Source organism: Wyeomyia smithii, chromosome 1, assembly GCF_029784165.1.
Source record: "Wyeomyia smithii strain HCP4-BCI-WySm-NY-G18 chromosome 1, ASM2978416v1, whole genome shotgun sequence".
Lineage (NCBI taxonomy): Eukaryota > Metazoa > Arthropoda > Insecta > Diptera > Culicidae > Wyeomyia > Wyeomyia smithii.
In genome coordinates, this window is record NC_073694.1 from 5084117 (window position 1) to 5101823 (window position 17707).

At 39.9% G+C, this 17707-nt stretch overlaps 1 protein-coding gene across 1 annotated transcript in view; it reads right to left on the reverse strand.

Annotated features, from left to right (window-relative positions):
* LOC129732996 (kinesin-like protein KIF19) overlaps nucleotides 1-5062 on the reverse strand; it is a 63979-nt gene extending 58917 nt beyond the window's left edge. Inside the window, exons 1-2 of the mRNA XM_055694561.1 lie at nucleotides 4462-5062; nucleotides 4132-4281 (exon numbers count right to left, since the gene is read on the reverse strand). Coding sequence (XP_055550536.1) covers nucleotides 4132-4281; nucleotides 4462-4542 — 231 coding nt within the window. The 5' untranslated portion in view covers nucleotides 4543-5062. The remainder of the gene's footprint in view (nucleotides 1-4131; nucleotides 4282-4461) is intronic.
* Between the last annotated feature and the right edge of the window lie 12645 nt (nucleotides 5063-17707).

The following is a 17707-nucleotide window of genomic DNA, read 5'->3' on the forward strand; positions in this document are numbered from 1 at the left end:
ATTAACTTATTTGAAATCTGTTTTTTGTAATATCAAAAGTGTAAGCGATACTCAACGATACATACTCGACACTATTTTGCTTTGTGAAATTTACTAAAACCATGCAAAAACCGGTTTCGTAGAATCACTGTTTTGAGCTCAGTTTTTGTCCGATTTTAGATCTGTTTCTTTTAAAAGATGGGTAAGAAGATGCTAATATGTGGACAAACTCTTGGAAGTTTGATATTTGGTCTTGAAACACAATCGCGTCGAAACAATATAGAAAAGTTCCGATTTCTCAAAAATCCAAAATAGGTTTAAACTCGGGGAAATTTGGTTTTGCATCTCAATACACAAAACGATTATATATAGAAACCAAGGCAGAAAAAAGTCAAATTTTGTTATACTGTGCTATTAATGACTACTTATCTGAGAATGATTTTTTTGACAAATTTATTCATAGCTTTTAAACGATTTCCTAGCGACAAATTTCAAACAACTTTTAAACCAACAACCATAAAAAATGACTAACCAACTGCCAGTTTCCTCAAGTTCAGCCTTTATTATCACGCTATTATTTTTCTTATTCATATTTGTGAACAAAATATGCGATAACGTTCGATTGTTGACTTTAGACGGCTTTTTAACGACCATTTTTATGATTTTCTGAAATTTATTTGACGACAGTTTGCCGATTTCTGTATGGCAAATAAAAAAATAGATTACTTCTCCTAATTGAAAAAAAGTGTTTTTTTTACTTTCTTTTTGACCCTTTTTGCCATTTATTTGCGATTTTTGCCTTTCTCCTAGAAAGGTATAGCAATCACTGGAAAAACCGAAGGTATAAAAGTGGTCCCAATGGCCGAATGTCATATACCACTCGACTTCTTTCGACGAACTGAGCATTTTCTGTATGTATGTATGTATGTGTGTATGTGTGTGTGTGTGTGTATGTATGTGCAACTTTTTTTTCTCACTCACTTTTCTCAGAGATGGCTGGACCGATTTTCATAAAATTAATTACAAATGAAAGGTCTAGTTGCGCCATAGGTTGCTATTGAATTTCATTGTAATCGGATTTTTAGTTTAGAGGTTATGTATCAAAATGTAAAAATCACGAAACATCAATATCTCAGAAACCACACAACCGATTTCAATAAAACTGGTTCAAATGATTGGGCTGTCCCCAGAACCCTTAACTTTTAAATTTCGTTATGATTGAACTTATGGTTCAAAAGTTATGTAAAGAAAAGTTATCCTGAGGTTGTTTAAACTCACTCATTTTTCTCAGTGATGGCTGAACCGATTTTCACAAAATTAGTGTCAAATGAAAGGTCTAGTTGCCCCATAGGTTGCTATTGAATTTCGTTGCAATCGGATTGTAACTGTGTCCGTTGTTCATAAAAATGTGAAATCACATACTGAAAGTAAACATAATGACTTTCTCCTAACGATCACTGGCTAATCAAAAGGTAGAAAAATGATTGAAATGGCCGAATGTCATATACTACTCAACTCAGTTCGACGAATCGAGCATTTTCTGCATATATGCATGTATAGGTGTATATGTTTGTGGGTGGGTGTGTACGTGTATATGTGCACTTTTCTTTCGCACTCATTTTTCTCAGAGATGGTCTGACCGATTCTTTCTATCTTGGTGTCAAATGAAGGGTCTATTTGCCGCTTAGGTTGCTATTGAATTTCATTGTAATCAAACTTTTAGTTTTGGCGCTGCGTCAGAATGTGAAAAACGCTCTTATATCTTAGAAGCTATGAACATAGTTGAATTTAAATAAATGGGCTTTCAAACCCTTAAACAATGAATTTCATAATGTTTAAACATGTGGTTTGAAAGTTATAGAAAGAAACTAAACCCGCAGACTGTTTAAAACTATAGCTACGATCAAAGTATGTGGCCTCAACATCATTTAAATTTAATATTGTACTATTTCAATGTTGCGGCCTTGCTCAGGATTTAAGTTGGAATTAAAAGTCATTTCTATCATTTCACTTTTTGCCTTTCTCCTAGAAAGGTATAGCAATCACTGCAAAAACTAAAGGTATAAAAGTGCTCGAAAGGGCCGACTGTCGTATACCACTCGACTCAGTTCGACGAGCTGAGCATTTTTTGCATGTGTGTGTGTAACGCTCTCCCAATCTCACTCGATTTTCTCGGAGATGGCTGAATCGATTTCAATGAAATCAATTGCAAATGAAAGATCTAGTTGCCCTATAAGACCCTATTGAATTTTGTTGTAATCTGATTTCTAGTTTAGAGGTTATGTATCAAAATGTAAAAATCACGAAACATCAATATCTCAGAAAGTACACAACCGATTTGAACAAAATTGGTTTCAAATGAACGGTCAACCTAAAAACCCTCAACTTTTGAATTTTATGAAAATTGAACATATGGTTCAGAAATTACAGAAAGAAACGTGTTCTGGAGACTGTTTAATCTCGCTCATGTTTCTCAGAGATGGCCGGACCGATTTTCATAAAGTCAGTGTCATATGGAAAGTCTTGTTGCCCCATAAGACCCTAATGATTTTTTTTGCGAACGGATCATTACTTTTCCTGTTATGTTTAAAAATGTGAAATCAAGCTATGAAAAGAAACATAAATTGATGACTACTTGGGCTCACTCACTTTTCTCAGAGATGGTTGACATGATTTCTACAGAATTAGTATCAAACGAAAGGTCTAGCTGCCTCATAACACCCTGTTGAATTTTGCTGTAATCGGAATGTAACTTCGTCTGTAATGTATCGAAATGTGAAAATCACTAAACTTCATTATCTTAGAAACTACACAACAGATTTGAACAATATTGATATCGAATGAACGGGATAGTTAAGGGTTAAGTGATGAATTATGACTGAACACTTGGTTTCAAAGTTTGGCTCCTCCATACGTTCCCTTTTCATTTGATTGTAATCAAACTTAAGCAACCGTTATGTTTCAATTTGTAAAACAACGAAAATCTTTTATCTCAAGTATTACACGACTTATTTGAACATAACTAGTGTCATACGAACGAGTCATCTCTCAAACTTATAAATAACAAACTTAATAAAAAATTTATATACTGTTCAAAAGTTTTGTAAAGAAAAGAAATTCAAAGACTATTCAACACTATAGCTGCTTTGATCAATATATATGGCCTCAACATGATTTAAATGTGGTATCGTACTATTTGAACGTTCCCGGTATCGCTCGTGATTAAATTGTTCGAAATTAAGAGTCATTTCTTATATTTCGCTATTTCAGAAGCACTAACATTACGTCAAATTTCATATTTTATACTTTAATTACAACATCAATATTTTTGAACCCAAAGAGTGAATATACCTTTTTGGATTTAAGCATTCATGTAAATCTATTTTTACAAATAATAAGTTTGAATGAGAAAGGCTGAGTCTGACCGCTAGGTGGATTAATTTAGGTTTTTTGTTTGTCTGATTGCTGATAGCGGTTTTCCGTGCTCTATGATTTTCTACGCATCTGAATCCATACATTTGTGACATTTTATCAATTTCTTGAAGGGTTTTGTTGCGAAGGGTTGATGAACTTTATAACGAATTTGTGATTGATTCTTCGTCTGAAACTGATACGGCTTTTTATCAAATTATTATTTAGTTTTTTTATCACTTACAATATTCTGTGTTTAATTGTTTGATAATTTTTCGGAATATTTAGGCAACTTTATTAGTTCGATGATTTTGAACGACTCTCTTTCGACTTTTTCACAACCTTTTGTCAACGATAAACGATTTTTTTTTGATATTTCAGAGGTTTTTCAACGATTGCTCCGACAACTCTTAAATAACGGCACATTTTGACAACGAAAGGTTTTTAATCCTCTGCCGATTTCATTTTGATTTGAGTTTTTTAATGTTTTTAAATACTTAAAAGACTATTTAACGCTTTTACGCTGATTCCTTATAATTCTTTTGAAAACATTTGATGCCTCTTCAATCATTTATTTCCAATTATTTGAGCAGTTTATACCGGGGTTTTTTACAATATGTTTAAGATTTTACTAACAAATTTCATTTACAATTTTTGAATATTTTTTATCGATTTTTTTAAAGATTATTTACAGGTTTTCAGTGTCATTCGTTTGACAGTAAAAATTATTCGAAAACATACTTGCGTCGAGCTTTCACTGAAGACGTAATCGTAGTTGTACTTTTTGGGCTTGTTGCGGTTGCCCTCGTCGAAAAGTAATGTCCGCTTCGAGTGGACCTGTATGCAGTTGGGTTCGTTGCTGTCGCTCAAAGGACGGATTCTTACGGCGACCTAGTTAGGAACATGGAGAGAGAGAAAAAAAACAAGGGGGAATACAACAGAAGTGGTTCAGCATAAAATTAGCATTACGTTGTTCTCGTTTTTTAATGTTTTTTGCCTATGCGAGGGGGTCGCTAGTGATGTTCACCTTTTTAGTGAACCTTAAAAAAACCCTAAAATTAAATTACTCACCATTAAACGTTCATCAGTGTGGGCATTAGTAAACGAGGAATTACTTCCGGAACTAGTGGGTATATTGGCTTGGGATGCCATTTTGAGGTTGATTTAAATTCTTCGACTGCTACACTGCTGTTATTAAACTCTTCTACCATCGGACAATGTTAATTACCACACCCGAGCTGAACTTTCTTACTGTTCTTTGATGTGATTTTGCATTGACTACATCAATTTTTTCTCTCTTCCTGATAACTCACTTAATAGCTTTTGATAGACCGGCAGTAACGAGCCACTGTTAATTGCATTTTTTTTACAAAGATGAAAGATTACTGGGCTATTAGGTCTTATGGTGAGTGAAATCCTTTTCACACACAATCAAACATTCACCACTGATAAATAGTTAACGATCAAACAAGCTCAGCAGCATATTGTTTTTTCGTTGGTACACACCAAATAATTAAATCGATTCGGAAAACTTCTGCTACGAACTATTTGCTCAGTGACCAATTTCCCTGACAACCGCCGCCGCATCACACATAGAGCTGGAAAACATTTGCCCACTACTCAGAAGCCACTTTTCTTCGAGCTCTGCAACCACACCAGTTACTACTAGCAAATACTAGCAACGACTGCCGGCAGGGCTTTCCTGCACATAGGACTAACCTTTCCAACTGCGAAGCTTTCCAACCATCCGTCCGTCCTTCGGCCCACATTCCACGGAACCCCCTTTCAAATATTAACGTGTGGATAGTGCCTGAATAGTGGAGGAGAATGGAATTTGAAATGGAACAACACAAAAAAGTTAACGGAGGCAACCGTGGCTGAGGATCGCATTAATCCGCCCCCACAGTTTGATACCCCCGTTGCACTATAGGATTTCAGGCGGACAAAAATCGGAAAAGTGACTGTCGCCAATCTATTTCTCTATATTTTTTATAGAAAGTAGACACTCTAACTAAGAAAAGTTCTAAATTTCAAGACTGTGGCAGGTACTTTGCCTGAGATATCGAGATATGAAGATGAAAAATGTAAAAAAATGCCTTTTTCTTCGAGAAATATATAAAAACTATATTTCGCACATATTAACAGAATAACTTTTGAGTGTACTATATTTTTTAAACGTAATTGATTGGGCTTTCAGAAAAATGTGTGGTTATGTGGTTTTATGGGTGAAAAAAAGAAGATAAAGCACAACAAAAAGAAGAAAATGAAAAAAAAAATCATCATTTTCAACTTTGTTGGACAGCATCTTTTTATTCCCAAGAGCTCCCGGGCTAGGTCCCTGGTTTTTTTCAAGTTTCAGGTGTCTACTAACGAATTAAGAAGAGTCTAGCTGCGACCACCTGCGACCAAGCGTTTAAAACCAGCTTAAAAATTTTTGATTTTCATAGGAAATATTAAAAATCTGCAAAAAAGTATTTTGATCATAATAACATAATTACTATTGAGTGTATCATATTTTCATTAACGTAAGTGATTAGGCTTTCAGGAGAATGAGTGAAAAAAAGATAAGCAATAATAAAAAGAATAAAAAAAAGAAAAAAAATAGTTATTGTCAACTTTGTTGGCCGGCATCTTTTGAAGTAGAATACTTCTCTCAGGAAGTTCGGCTACATAGGGATGTGAAATGAAAATCTAAAATCGAAAAAAGTGAAAAATATGTCCAATTTCAAATGCTTATAATCGGTTAGTATTTGATGGATTTCCTTCGTTCTTGCAGCAATAGATTGGAAAACCTTCTAAGATTCTTCCCAAAATAAGATAATTGTAATTTTGTTATTCACACTATTGTACTATTGAAAATAGTCAAGCCTTGTCAAAACGAAAAATTCGACCTCTGATTGGTCGTTATATGCTTGCTTCCCAAGCACGGTCGACAGGATCATATACCTTGCAATTGAAAACATGCTATTTGGCCTATATAAGAGCCTGTTTCAGCCGGAGCTGCTCATTCATCATCATCATTCGCTCTCAGACTGTTGAGAAGTACAGTTCTATTTCTGAAACGCCGGGTTAGTTAAAAATTTTATTCCGTTTTGTGCGACAGTTCGTCGCTTGCATCGCTGTGTGATGTCAAAGAAAAAGAGAAGAGCAGGCTCGAGCCCTGCGAAACAAAACTCTGCTGCTGAAGTAGGCAGTAAAAAGAAGAAACCAGGCGGAAGCAGTTGCACTTCGAAAAGTGTGGCTGACTGCGACACGGTGACAAACGTTAGCGACGTTGGAGATTTTGGCGGGCCGACTGATGTTCCGGATTCTGCCAGCCCCAATACGGTGAAAGTGAAGCTTCCCCCGCTGGTAGTGAAAAACGTTCCTCTCAACAAGCTCATTAGCGACTTTGCATCGCTGGGCGTAGCAGCTGAATATAAGTTATGCGGCATCGGTACGAAGGTTATGCTCCACACGAAGGTGGATTTTGAGAAGGCCACGAAGTTTTTGAAAAATTCTAAATCTGAGTTCTTCACCCACGACATTCCTGGGGAAAAGCCTTTCAAGGTGGTCATTAGAGGCTTGCCAGGTTTCGACCCCAAGCTGATCGGTGCCGAAATCAAGGATCGGTACAAATTGGCCCCAATTGCTGTCTATCCGATCAAACGCAGGAATGGAAATGAAAGGAAATACCCGGACTGCCTCTTTCTGGTTCATTTCCCAAAAGGGACAGTTACACTGAGCGCTTTGCGAGCCATCCGCTCTTTGTTCTCCATTATCATCCGTTGGGAGCCCTATCGAGGAGGCCGTCGAGACGTTACGCAGTGTCAGAGGTGCCTCAACTTCGGTCACGGTACCCGGAACTGCAACATCAAACCGCGTTGCAACATCTGCGCCAAGGACCACTCTACGTCGGATTGCCCTGTGGACGATGCTGGTGCGGTACAGTTTAAGTGTGCTAACTGTGGCAGTGATCACCAGAGCTCTGTTCGACAGTGCCCGTAAAGGGAGAGCTTCAAACATATCCGCAAGCAGGCGTCGTCAACCAACCAGCCGAGCAGGAAGAAAGACAAACCACCGGTCTTCAGGGCGGAAGATTTTCCTCCTCTGCGTTCATCCCAGCAAGCAGGGCAACCAAGTACGCGTACGCAACTTGACCTTCCACACTCACCATCCGGCGGGTCAGCCGGTCAACGGTCGCCTCCCCCCCCTGGCTACTGGCGTCCACCCACAACAACACCACCGAGCGCTGAGTCCGAGAAGTACTCTGCGGATGAGCTGCTAGAAATTTTTAGCAGCATGACCAATGCCCTTCGTGCGTGTCGCAACAAGCCCGAGCAAATCCATATGCTCGGTAAATTTATTATCCAATATGGATCCTAAACCCATCTCCATCGTCACCTGGAACGCTCGCTCTGTTAGAGCAAAAACATTGAGCTTGCTGACTTTCTCCGCAAGTACAACATCGACGTGGGTCTACTCACAGAGACCCACCTGAAGTCCGGCGACAGTTTTGAAGTAGAATACTTCTCTCAGGAAGTTCGGCTACATAGGGATGTGAAATGAAAATCTAAAACCGAAAAAAGTGAAAAATATGTCCAATTTCAAATGCTAATAAATCGGTTAGTATTCGATGGATTTCCTTCGTTCTTGCAGCAATAGATTGGAAAATCTTCTAAGATTCTTCCCAATATAAGATAATTGCAATTTTATTATTCACACCATTGTACTATTAAAAATAGTCAAGCCTTGTCAGAACGAAAAATTCGACCTCTGATTGGTCGTTATATGATTGCTTCCCAAGCACGGTCGACAGAATCATATACCTTGCAATTGAAAACATACTATTTGGCCTATATAAGAGCCTGTTTCAGCCGAAGCCGCTCATAATAGTTCTAGACAGCGACAACAGCAGTCGTCCTTCCTTAGCAGCAGCACTAGCCCTGTGGTTGGTCAATCAATTTTCAAGGCAAATAAACAAGTCATTGAAAGTTAATAATTTTTGACAACGCAAGCAAGATTTTGTGTTGGATCCTAGCAATTTAAATTTGTCGCACCCGTCTAATTTACTGAATGTAAAATAGCTTCCACAGTGCATGTTGTCCGTGTATCTTAATTCCTCCACTGTTAGGGCAGCTCAAAGGTTGTGATCAGCAACCGATTTTGAACCGCAAAATGCCTTTTTCAAGGCAAATAAACAGATAATTGAAGGTTAATAATTTTCTGGCATCAACACAAGCAAACATTCTGAGCGGGATGCAATCAAATTCTGTTGTAGTTGTCTAATTTTTACTTTATTTAGTAAACCCTCCACTGTAGGGGCAGCGCAAAGGCTGCGATCAGCATAACCGACTTTGAATAGCAAACTGCCCTGTTAGACCGGATTCACAAAGACAGTTAGTTCGACTATGCAGAGCTAATATGAAGTCGATGCAATCAATCAGCATTAACAGAATTTCGTCGTCCCCAGCTGCCAAGTTGCAACATGATGCAACACGCAACAGCGAGCAAACGAAATCGCTTGATGTTACAAACCGCAATAAGATACGGGTTAAAACCGTTGCGTGTGTGAGAGCACTGTCGGTGTTTATTCGCTGGATACAAAAATCAAATGCGAATTGTGGAATAATTCCTCTAAAGAACATTAGGAAATGGTAAAACTGAACAGAAAGGCGTGGCCTATTTCGTAGCGCCCTTCGGCTATAAAAGAGTGTTTCTGAGAAAACTAGCTACATTCATTAGTCGGAAGGTGAGCTGGATGGACCGTCCACAACGTTGACAGCAGTAGCAGCAGATATCAGCACTCAGCAATAACAGACAATAGCAGCGTAGACAATGTGAAAACACCTTTCTATTGTGTTGGCCGTGCGCATTGAGCCTCTGCCAGGCTACACGCGAAAAGCGGCGCGAACCGATTGGCCCGGCCGTAGGTTAATCGGCTATCGGCGTAACACAGAGATGCAATCAGCGTCATATCTGATTTTAAATTAAACAACTAACTGTCCTTTTTAGGACAACGAAACAAATGAATTGAAGATTTAATATTTTCTTGCTCTGAGCTTTAACCAAAAGTTAACTATCTTAATTTGAAATCACATGTACATATCGCCAGTTGAATTCAATACTGGCACAACTCAAAATTTTACAGTTTTGAGTTATTGATGGCAAACGATGCCAAATACCGTCTGCCGAGGTGAGATTAAGCCACGGGGGTGAGATTGAGCCAAAACGGGAAATGTTTGTATGTTAAATTACTTGAGATTTACAAAACCTAATACCTTAAATTCAATACTTTATGAAACATGACATATTTATTCACAACTTAAAATGGAATATAGATAATATCAGTGAACTGTTTCGCTTAAAGAATGTTTCAAAGTACAGGGTGAAAAACATGCGCAAATAACGTTATCCAAAAATATCCCAGGAAAACCAACCCGATCAAAAAATCACAGGAACTTACTGCTCAGTTGGTACGTTAGGATGTCGTCTCCAATGTGTTGAGGAAATATTATGCATTGAACCTGTGCCGGCTCAGAAAATAATGTTTTTCCAAACTGTACACTCTTCGAGCCCTTTTGGGGTGAGATTGTGCCAAGCTATATTGAACGGCACAGTGTGCGGAATTCACATTCACGACAAAATTATATCAGTATACATCAAAACACTTGCATTGTTTACATAGGGTATGTTTTTTGTCCCCACAGCATAAGGTATGTTGTCTAGCTATGGTATTCTTTGAAATAATGACTAAAAGCTTGAGAAGCTTACTGTTCTCAATTGTTATATAGAAATTTTCAATTATTGATATTACTTATGGAATGTAGCAAAATTTTGTACACCAATTCTATATAAACAGATGACTTTTCAGAAAAGAAGGAGGGTTGTGGGTACGTTTCCAGAGGTATTAAGATCTCCAATGGAATATACAGTTGTCAATGACACATAATAATTAAAACGAAAAGTCTTCTCAAACTTCATGTCCTAACGTTTCCCCTTTTTAGGCTACCTGGAGACGCCACTATGTGTATAGAGACTGTCTATAAGCCACGTTCTCATAACTAATTACTCTATGCATCAATTTGATCTAGCCATACATTTTTATACAATTTATATGGTGCATAGTTTCTGATCAACCCCCTAAAGCCCCTTTATAGTCCACGTTGTTTATGGTCGTCCCTATACTTACTGTTTTATCATGTTAGTCATGTGGATTATCCGTAGACACACTACTGTTCATTTAACAGGTATTAAATTCAACTTTTTGTTTTTGGCACAATCTCACCCCATAGAAGAGGTGAGATTGAGCCAAAGTTCATGTATTTTTAGCAAAATTATAGTTTATTGTAACTCAACCATATTTGTTGTAGTTGATAACAAAACATTCTAGGATGCATTGGTGTATTTTGGATCGAATTTTTTGTTTAAATGTGTGCGTTAGAAGCTTAAGATCAAAAAAGCATCATTTTTTGGCACAATCTCACCCCGGATGACGGTACTATAAAGTTTCATCTCACAAAGACTTGTTTCAAAATTCACAATATTTCCAGATATATAAGTAGATGTGCCTTTATTGCACAAATCTAAAATACCCCTAAAAAGACCGAAAAATGAGGTTACAGTTCTTGCAACTTGCTCATTACATGCACATGATATACCCAAACAAGTTAAATAAAAATGGGAAGTTTTAGAGTGGGATTTTTCACGAAAATGAAAAAAGAAATTTTTGACGCAAATTTTCGCGTTTTTTTCGAAACTCTGAATTTTAAGTTGTGCCAGTATTGAATTCAACTGACGATATACCCTGACTGTTGAAACTTGTTTGCGCCGCAAAGAGTTTGTACTTTTCCTGTTCAGTGAGGTCGTATTTATATGTGCAAACTGAAATTGAGTAGTACTCCAACTTCATTTGCACAGAATACTGCCAATGAGCGGTCAACATTTATTTACTAGGAAAAATGACTGACACGCAAGCAGCCGGGTTATCTCTCTTGTAAGGTATTCTACTTCATCTTGCGGTCGTGGCTTTGCACACAACCCTCCTGTGATTTTTTGGCTGCCGGATCACAACATCATCCGTCTCGATCGCACCAACTCCAGGGGGGGTGGTATAGCGATCATCGTTAGAAATGGGATGAAATACAACATCTTGCCGCACATCCACACCGCCATCATCGAAGCCCTTAGTGTGGAGGTCAAATCAGCTACCGGGTTCACCCGGTTCATCGTCGTCTACTGTCCTCGCCAGTGTAGTATCAGCAACGGTACAGCAATGCAGTTCAAGAACGACCTGGCAACCATCACCAGGACCAACTCCCGCTTCGTCGTTGGGGGAGACCTAAATGCTCGGCACGAGGCTTGGTGGAATTATCGACAGAATCAGAACGGTCGTCAACTCTTCGAACACTCGAAGCATGGGTTTTATACGGTGCAGTTTCCGGATGAGCCGACTTTCATCTCCCCAGCGGGGAACCCTTCAACCCTGGACTTCTTCCTGGCCAACACCGAGCTCTCCAAACCAGTGGCCTACAACGATCTGAGCTCAGACCACCAACCTGTCGTTGCTGAGGTGGGGATCGGTGTTGCTCCTGCCAGCTGTCTGCGGAAAGATTACCATCATGTCGACTGGGAGCGCTTTGCTCGAATGGTGGACAACAACATCGATGAGGCGCCGCCGCTCGACAGCGTGGAAAACATCGACCAGGCGTTGGAGGGTCTCCAACGAGCCATAAACGTGGCCGACGAGGCGTGTGTGCGACGTGTTCCTGTGAGGGGTAAGTTCCTTGCTATTGATTCCCATACCCGGCTGCTAATTAGACTGCGGAATGTGCGTAGACGCCAGTTCCAGAGGACCAGGGATCTGGACATTAGGCTCGAGGTGACCGATCTGAATAGGCAAATTGCTTCCAGGATGGTCTCACTCCGGAATGAAAATTTCGGACGCTTAGTCCAAAGTTTGGACGACCGCTCCAGGCCATTCTGGAAAGTAGCCAAAGTGCTGAAATCGCACCCCAAACCGGTTCCTCCCCTCAGGCTTCTTGTTGCACCGGTCGAGAGAGCAAATGCGGTAGGCGATCACATTGCCTCATCGCATTTGCTTGGCTCGACCATGGCTAGTCCAATGGAAGACCAGGTCGAGCAGTGCGTCCGCGACCTCGAAAACTCCCCCTGTACCGTTCCTCAAGAACATAAAATCACAGCAGAACAGGTTTGCTCAGCGCTGATGAGTACTAAGAACATGAAGGCTCCTGGGTTTGACGGGGTCTTCAATATGGTCTTAAAAAAGCTCAGCAACAGGGTTCACCTGTTGTTGAGCTCTATCTTCAACAGATGCTTGGAATTGCACTACTATCCAAGCATTTGGAAGATAGCCAAGATCATACCGATCCGCAAACCCGGGAAAGATCCGACGTTAGCATCAAGCTACCGTCCGATCAGCCTACTCTCATCGCTGGGCAAACTGTTTGAAAAACTGATCCTCAACCGCATGATGAAGGTGGCTGAGGATAACAACATCTTACTCCCGGAACAGTTTGGGTTTAGGAAGGGTCACTCCACCACGCACCAGCTGGTGCGGGTGATGAACAACATCAGAAGAGACAGGGCTGTATCCAAGTCCACAGCCATGGCATTGTTGGACGTCGAAAAGGCGTTTGACAATGTCTGGCATGACGGTCTGGTATACAAGCTCTGTGCCTTCAACTTTCCATCATATTTGACGAAAATCATCTGTAGCTACCTTCGGCAGAGGTCGTTCAGGGTATCGCTGAATGGTTGTTCATCAAATACTTTTTGAAGTAGAATACTTCTCTCAGGAAGTTCAGCTACATAGGGATGTGAAATGAAAATCTAAAACCGAAAAAAGTGAAAAATATGTCCAATTTCAAATGCTAATAAATCGGTTAGTATTCGATGGATTTCCTTCGTTGTTGTAGCAGCAGATTGGAAAATCTTCTAAGATTCTTCCCAAAATAAGATAATTGTAATTTTATCATTCACACTATTGTACTAATGAAAACAGTCAAGCCTTGTAAAAACGAAAAATTCGACCTCTGATTGGTCGTTATATGCTTGCTTCCCAAGCACGGTCGACAGAATCATATACCTTGCAATTGAAAACATGCTGTTTGGCCTATATAAGAGCCTGTTTCAGCCGGAGCCGCTCATAATAGTTCTAGACAGCGACAACAGCAGTCGTCCTTTCTTAGCAGCAGCACTAGCCCTGTGGTTGGTCACCACGTCTCAGGAGCAGCGCGGTTTTTCTCTGCGTGTGTCGCCAGACAGCCATTATTCCCGTGTTGGGGCAGCATGAAGATTGCCATCAGGAAATCCAATTTTGGAAATCATAATGCCTTTTTCAAGGCAAATAAACAAGTCATTAAAAGTTAATAATTTTTGTCAACGCAAGCAAGCATTCTTTGTTGCATCCTAGCAATTTAAATCTGTCGCACCCGTCGAATTTACTGAATGTAAAATAGCTTTCATAGTGCATGTTGTCCGTGTATCTTAATTCCCCCAATGTTAGGGCAGCTCAATAGTTGTAATCAGTAACCGATTTTGTACCGCAAAATGCTTTTTTCAAGGCAAATAAACAGATAATTGAAGGTTAATAATTTTCTGGCATCAACACAAGCAGACATTCTGTGCGGGATGCAATCAAATTCTGTTGTAGTTGTCTAATTTTTACTTTTACTTTATTTAGTAAACCCCCACTGTAGGGGCAGCGCAAAGGCTGCGATCAGCATAACCGACATTGAATAATAAACTGCCCTGTTAGAACGCGTTCACAAAGACAGTTAGTTCGACTATAACACAATATCGCACGCTTAGCCTTGGGGCTAATAGCGGTCTCGATCAACTAGGTTAGTTGAGAGAATTCGTTATCGATATTGTTTTTGGCACATTTTGCATGTGTATGATAAGTACAACGATACACCGTGCACCAGTGCTGAGTCGAGAAAATTTCCAGATCCTCGACTTGATCGGGAATCGAACCCGATATCACAACCGTGTGGGAGAGCTAGCCGACTGACATCGCTAACCACAGAGCCACGGGACCACATATATAGTTAGTTCGACTATGCAGAGCTAATATGAAGTCGATTCAATCAATCAGCAGTTACAGAATTTCGTCGTCTCCCAGTTGCCAAGTTGCGACATGATGCAACACGCAACAGCGAGCAAACGAAATCGCTTGATGTTACAAACCGCAATAAGATACGGGTTAAAACCGTTGCGTGTGTGAGAGCACCATCGGTGTTTATTCGCTGGATACAAAAATCAAATTCGAACTGTGGAATAATTCGTCTAAAGAACATAAGGAAATGGTAAACCTGAACTGAAAGGCGTGACCTATTACGTAGCACCCTTCGGCTATAAAAGAGTGTTTCTGGGAAAACTAGCTACATTTATTAGTCGGAAGGTGAACTGGATGGACCGTCCACAACGTTGACAGCAGTAACAGCAGATATCGTCACTCAGCAGTAACAGACCATAGCAGCGGGTCGCGCCTGTGGCTGCCTTCAAATTAAACAAATCACTTGCCCTGTGGTTGGTCACCACGTCTCAGGCTTCTGCCAGGCTGAACGCCATCGCGAGCGATCGGGCGAGATTTTTGCGGTACATCAGCCGGCACTTCCTCTGATGGAAAAGTAGGATCATTTTGTTTAGAAGAATATTACTGTCAGTAATATTACAGAGATGCGATTGCATCATATCCGATATGGAATTGAACGATTGTTCTTTTGAGGACAAATAAAACACTTAATTTGAAGAGTTAATAGCTTTGGGTACCAGTAGCAGTATGGTAACAGCCTCAGCGGTAGGTGCTGCCGGTACTTCCCTAAGACCGATGTAATAAGGAAGTAAATGGAAGCGGCACAGCGAAACAGTTCGGGTGTTCTTAGACGCGCGTCATTTTTTGTACGATAGCGGCGGTATTAGCGGTAGATGCATTTGTCAACACTTACTCCAGTAAAGCCGTGTCTAATTTTCAATGTGAAAACACCTTTCTATTGTGTTGGCCGTGCGCATTAGGCCTCTGCCAGGCTAAACGCGATAAGCGGCGCGAACCGATACGCCGGCCGTAGGTTAATTTATAGCCGTAAGTAAGGCTGTGTAAAAATATTCTACTTCAACCTTGCGGTCGTGGCTTTGCACACAACCCTCTTGTGATTTTTTACTCCCAGGATTTCCAATGCCAGGTCCCTGTTTTTATTCAAGTTTCAGGTGTCTACTAACAATTTCAAAAAAGTTTAGCTGCGATTACCTGCGACCAACCGAATAAAACCTTTTGACAATAAGAAGAAAATGAGAAAAATCTTTATATCATTCATCAGGCTCGCATTGCTGATGTTATTCTTTACGTAAGAGCAGATTGTCGAGTGTTTTAACGAAGTTTAATCCCTCGGCTCCGGTGATTTTACGAAGCTAAATCCCCCGACTTGTGTGTTGCCGAAGTTTAACCCTCTAGTGCCCAAGCCCGTCATTTGACGGGGTTCAGTGAAATAAATAAACGACTTTGATAAATACTTGACACATGTTTATGGGGGTTTATAGTGATTTTAAAAAACCCGTCCAAAAATTAACTTGGGCACTAGAGGGTTAATGCACGGTGCAGGGGATATAGCATTGCACACGCCCACCGGTGAATTGGCTTTTACACTTTGTGCGGTCGTTCTTACACATCACGCAGTGCGAGTTGCTCATTGCTCACAATGATATGCGTACGAGATTGATGAATCGTGATGTTTCGGCAAACTTCGGTTTTTCGCGAATCAGTTTTGATGCGCTCAAAGAACCGTTATTCATATCCTTGAGCCGTTCGCTCTTTTGTATGAATCACTATCATAACCTAACTCACCTGTTATTACCTACACTTATAGTTTTATTGATGTGCCGTAATGTAGCAGCCATTATCAAGTAAGTTAAGTGCAAGTGAAAAGATGGACAATCGAAAAATTGTTTTATTGTGTGAAGCGAATTTAAATACAGCAGAAAATGTGGCGAAAATCTTAGAATTCGTGTGCGGGAGTTATACAATTAACGTGGATAAATATAAAAGTCTTAGTGACAAAATAAGGAGGGCGGTATTAAGGTATAAATCAAAATGGCAGGAATCTTTCCGCAATAAGACGAGATTTAACGCACGTTTTGGAACTTGGCTCGACGGAGACTTTGGCATCGAGGAATTCATCGAAATGGATCACAACGTGGGTTATGTTCGTCTTCGAGCTCAGCGGCAAAACGGAGACGGCCTTTGAAACCTTTTTTGGAGCTAAGCGATAGACAATGAAACAATCGATCCAAAAGTGGACAGCATTGAGAAGGCATTACTAGTAGCCAGACGAAAGGCCTATCATCAAAAAGAAGTAAATCTGGTTAAAGTCATTGGCCACATCTTAAGAAATCAAGAAAGTTCTAACAAGATGTTAGCCCAATTGACTGATCAACGTGGGAAAATGTCAGCAGAAGAGGCCTTTAGTATACTCTTAGAAACAGGATCGAGTAAATTTCAATACCAAGTTTACCATACAGAGTCACCATCGAGGTTTCCTTCTTACTCGGTTATAGGAGCAGTAAAGAAGACATGTAGACTTCCTGCAGAGTTCATCGAAGAAACAGGATCAAAAATAAAAGTAAAATTGCAGGCATTATTGGAAAACACAGTGAACCGAATAATTAAAATAATCGACGTAGAGATCAGCAAGTACCTGAACTCCAACGAGCTAGATTCTACAGAATTGGTTCTTTTAAGTAGCTGGGGCATGGATGGTTCAATTGGATATTCACAATACCATCGAACGCTCCCAGAAGGTTGTAAGGATGACTCAGATGTGTTTTCATCAACTTTAACTCCCATTCGGTTATATGTACACAATAATCAGAAGCAGATACTGTGGTTTAATCCCATGCCTCAAAGCATTCGATTCTTGAATTCATTAAGGAAAGTAAAGAGATAATACTTGCCACAAAACAGGAGTTAGAAAGAGAAATGGGTGAGTTGGCACCAGTTGAAGTAGAACTTTCGAATGGCAAGTCAATACTTGTAGATTTCGATTTTGTATTGAGTATGACCGACGCCCGACGGAAAGGTTCTTACCTACATCACAGGAAACTCATCGATGTCGAATTGTCCAATTTGTGGAGCGACGCCCAATATAATGAATAGTGCAGAAAAATTAGATGACAGCTTTATATCACATGAAGGTGCATTGTATTATGGAATATCTCCACTTCATGCATGGATACGGTTCCTTGAATGCCTACTACATATATCATATAGAATGGATGTAAAAAATGGAGAATTGAAAAACCATTGAGACCTTTGTATGAC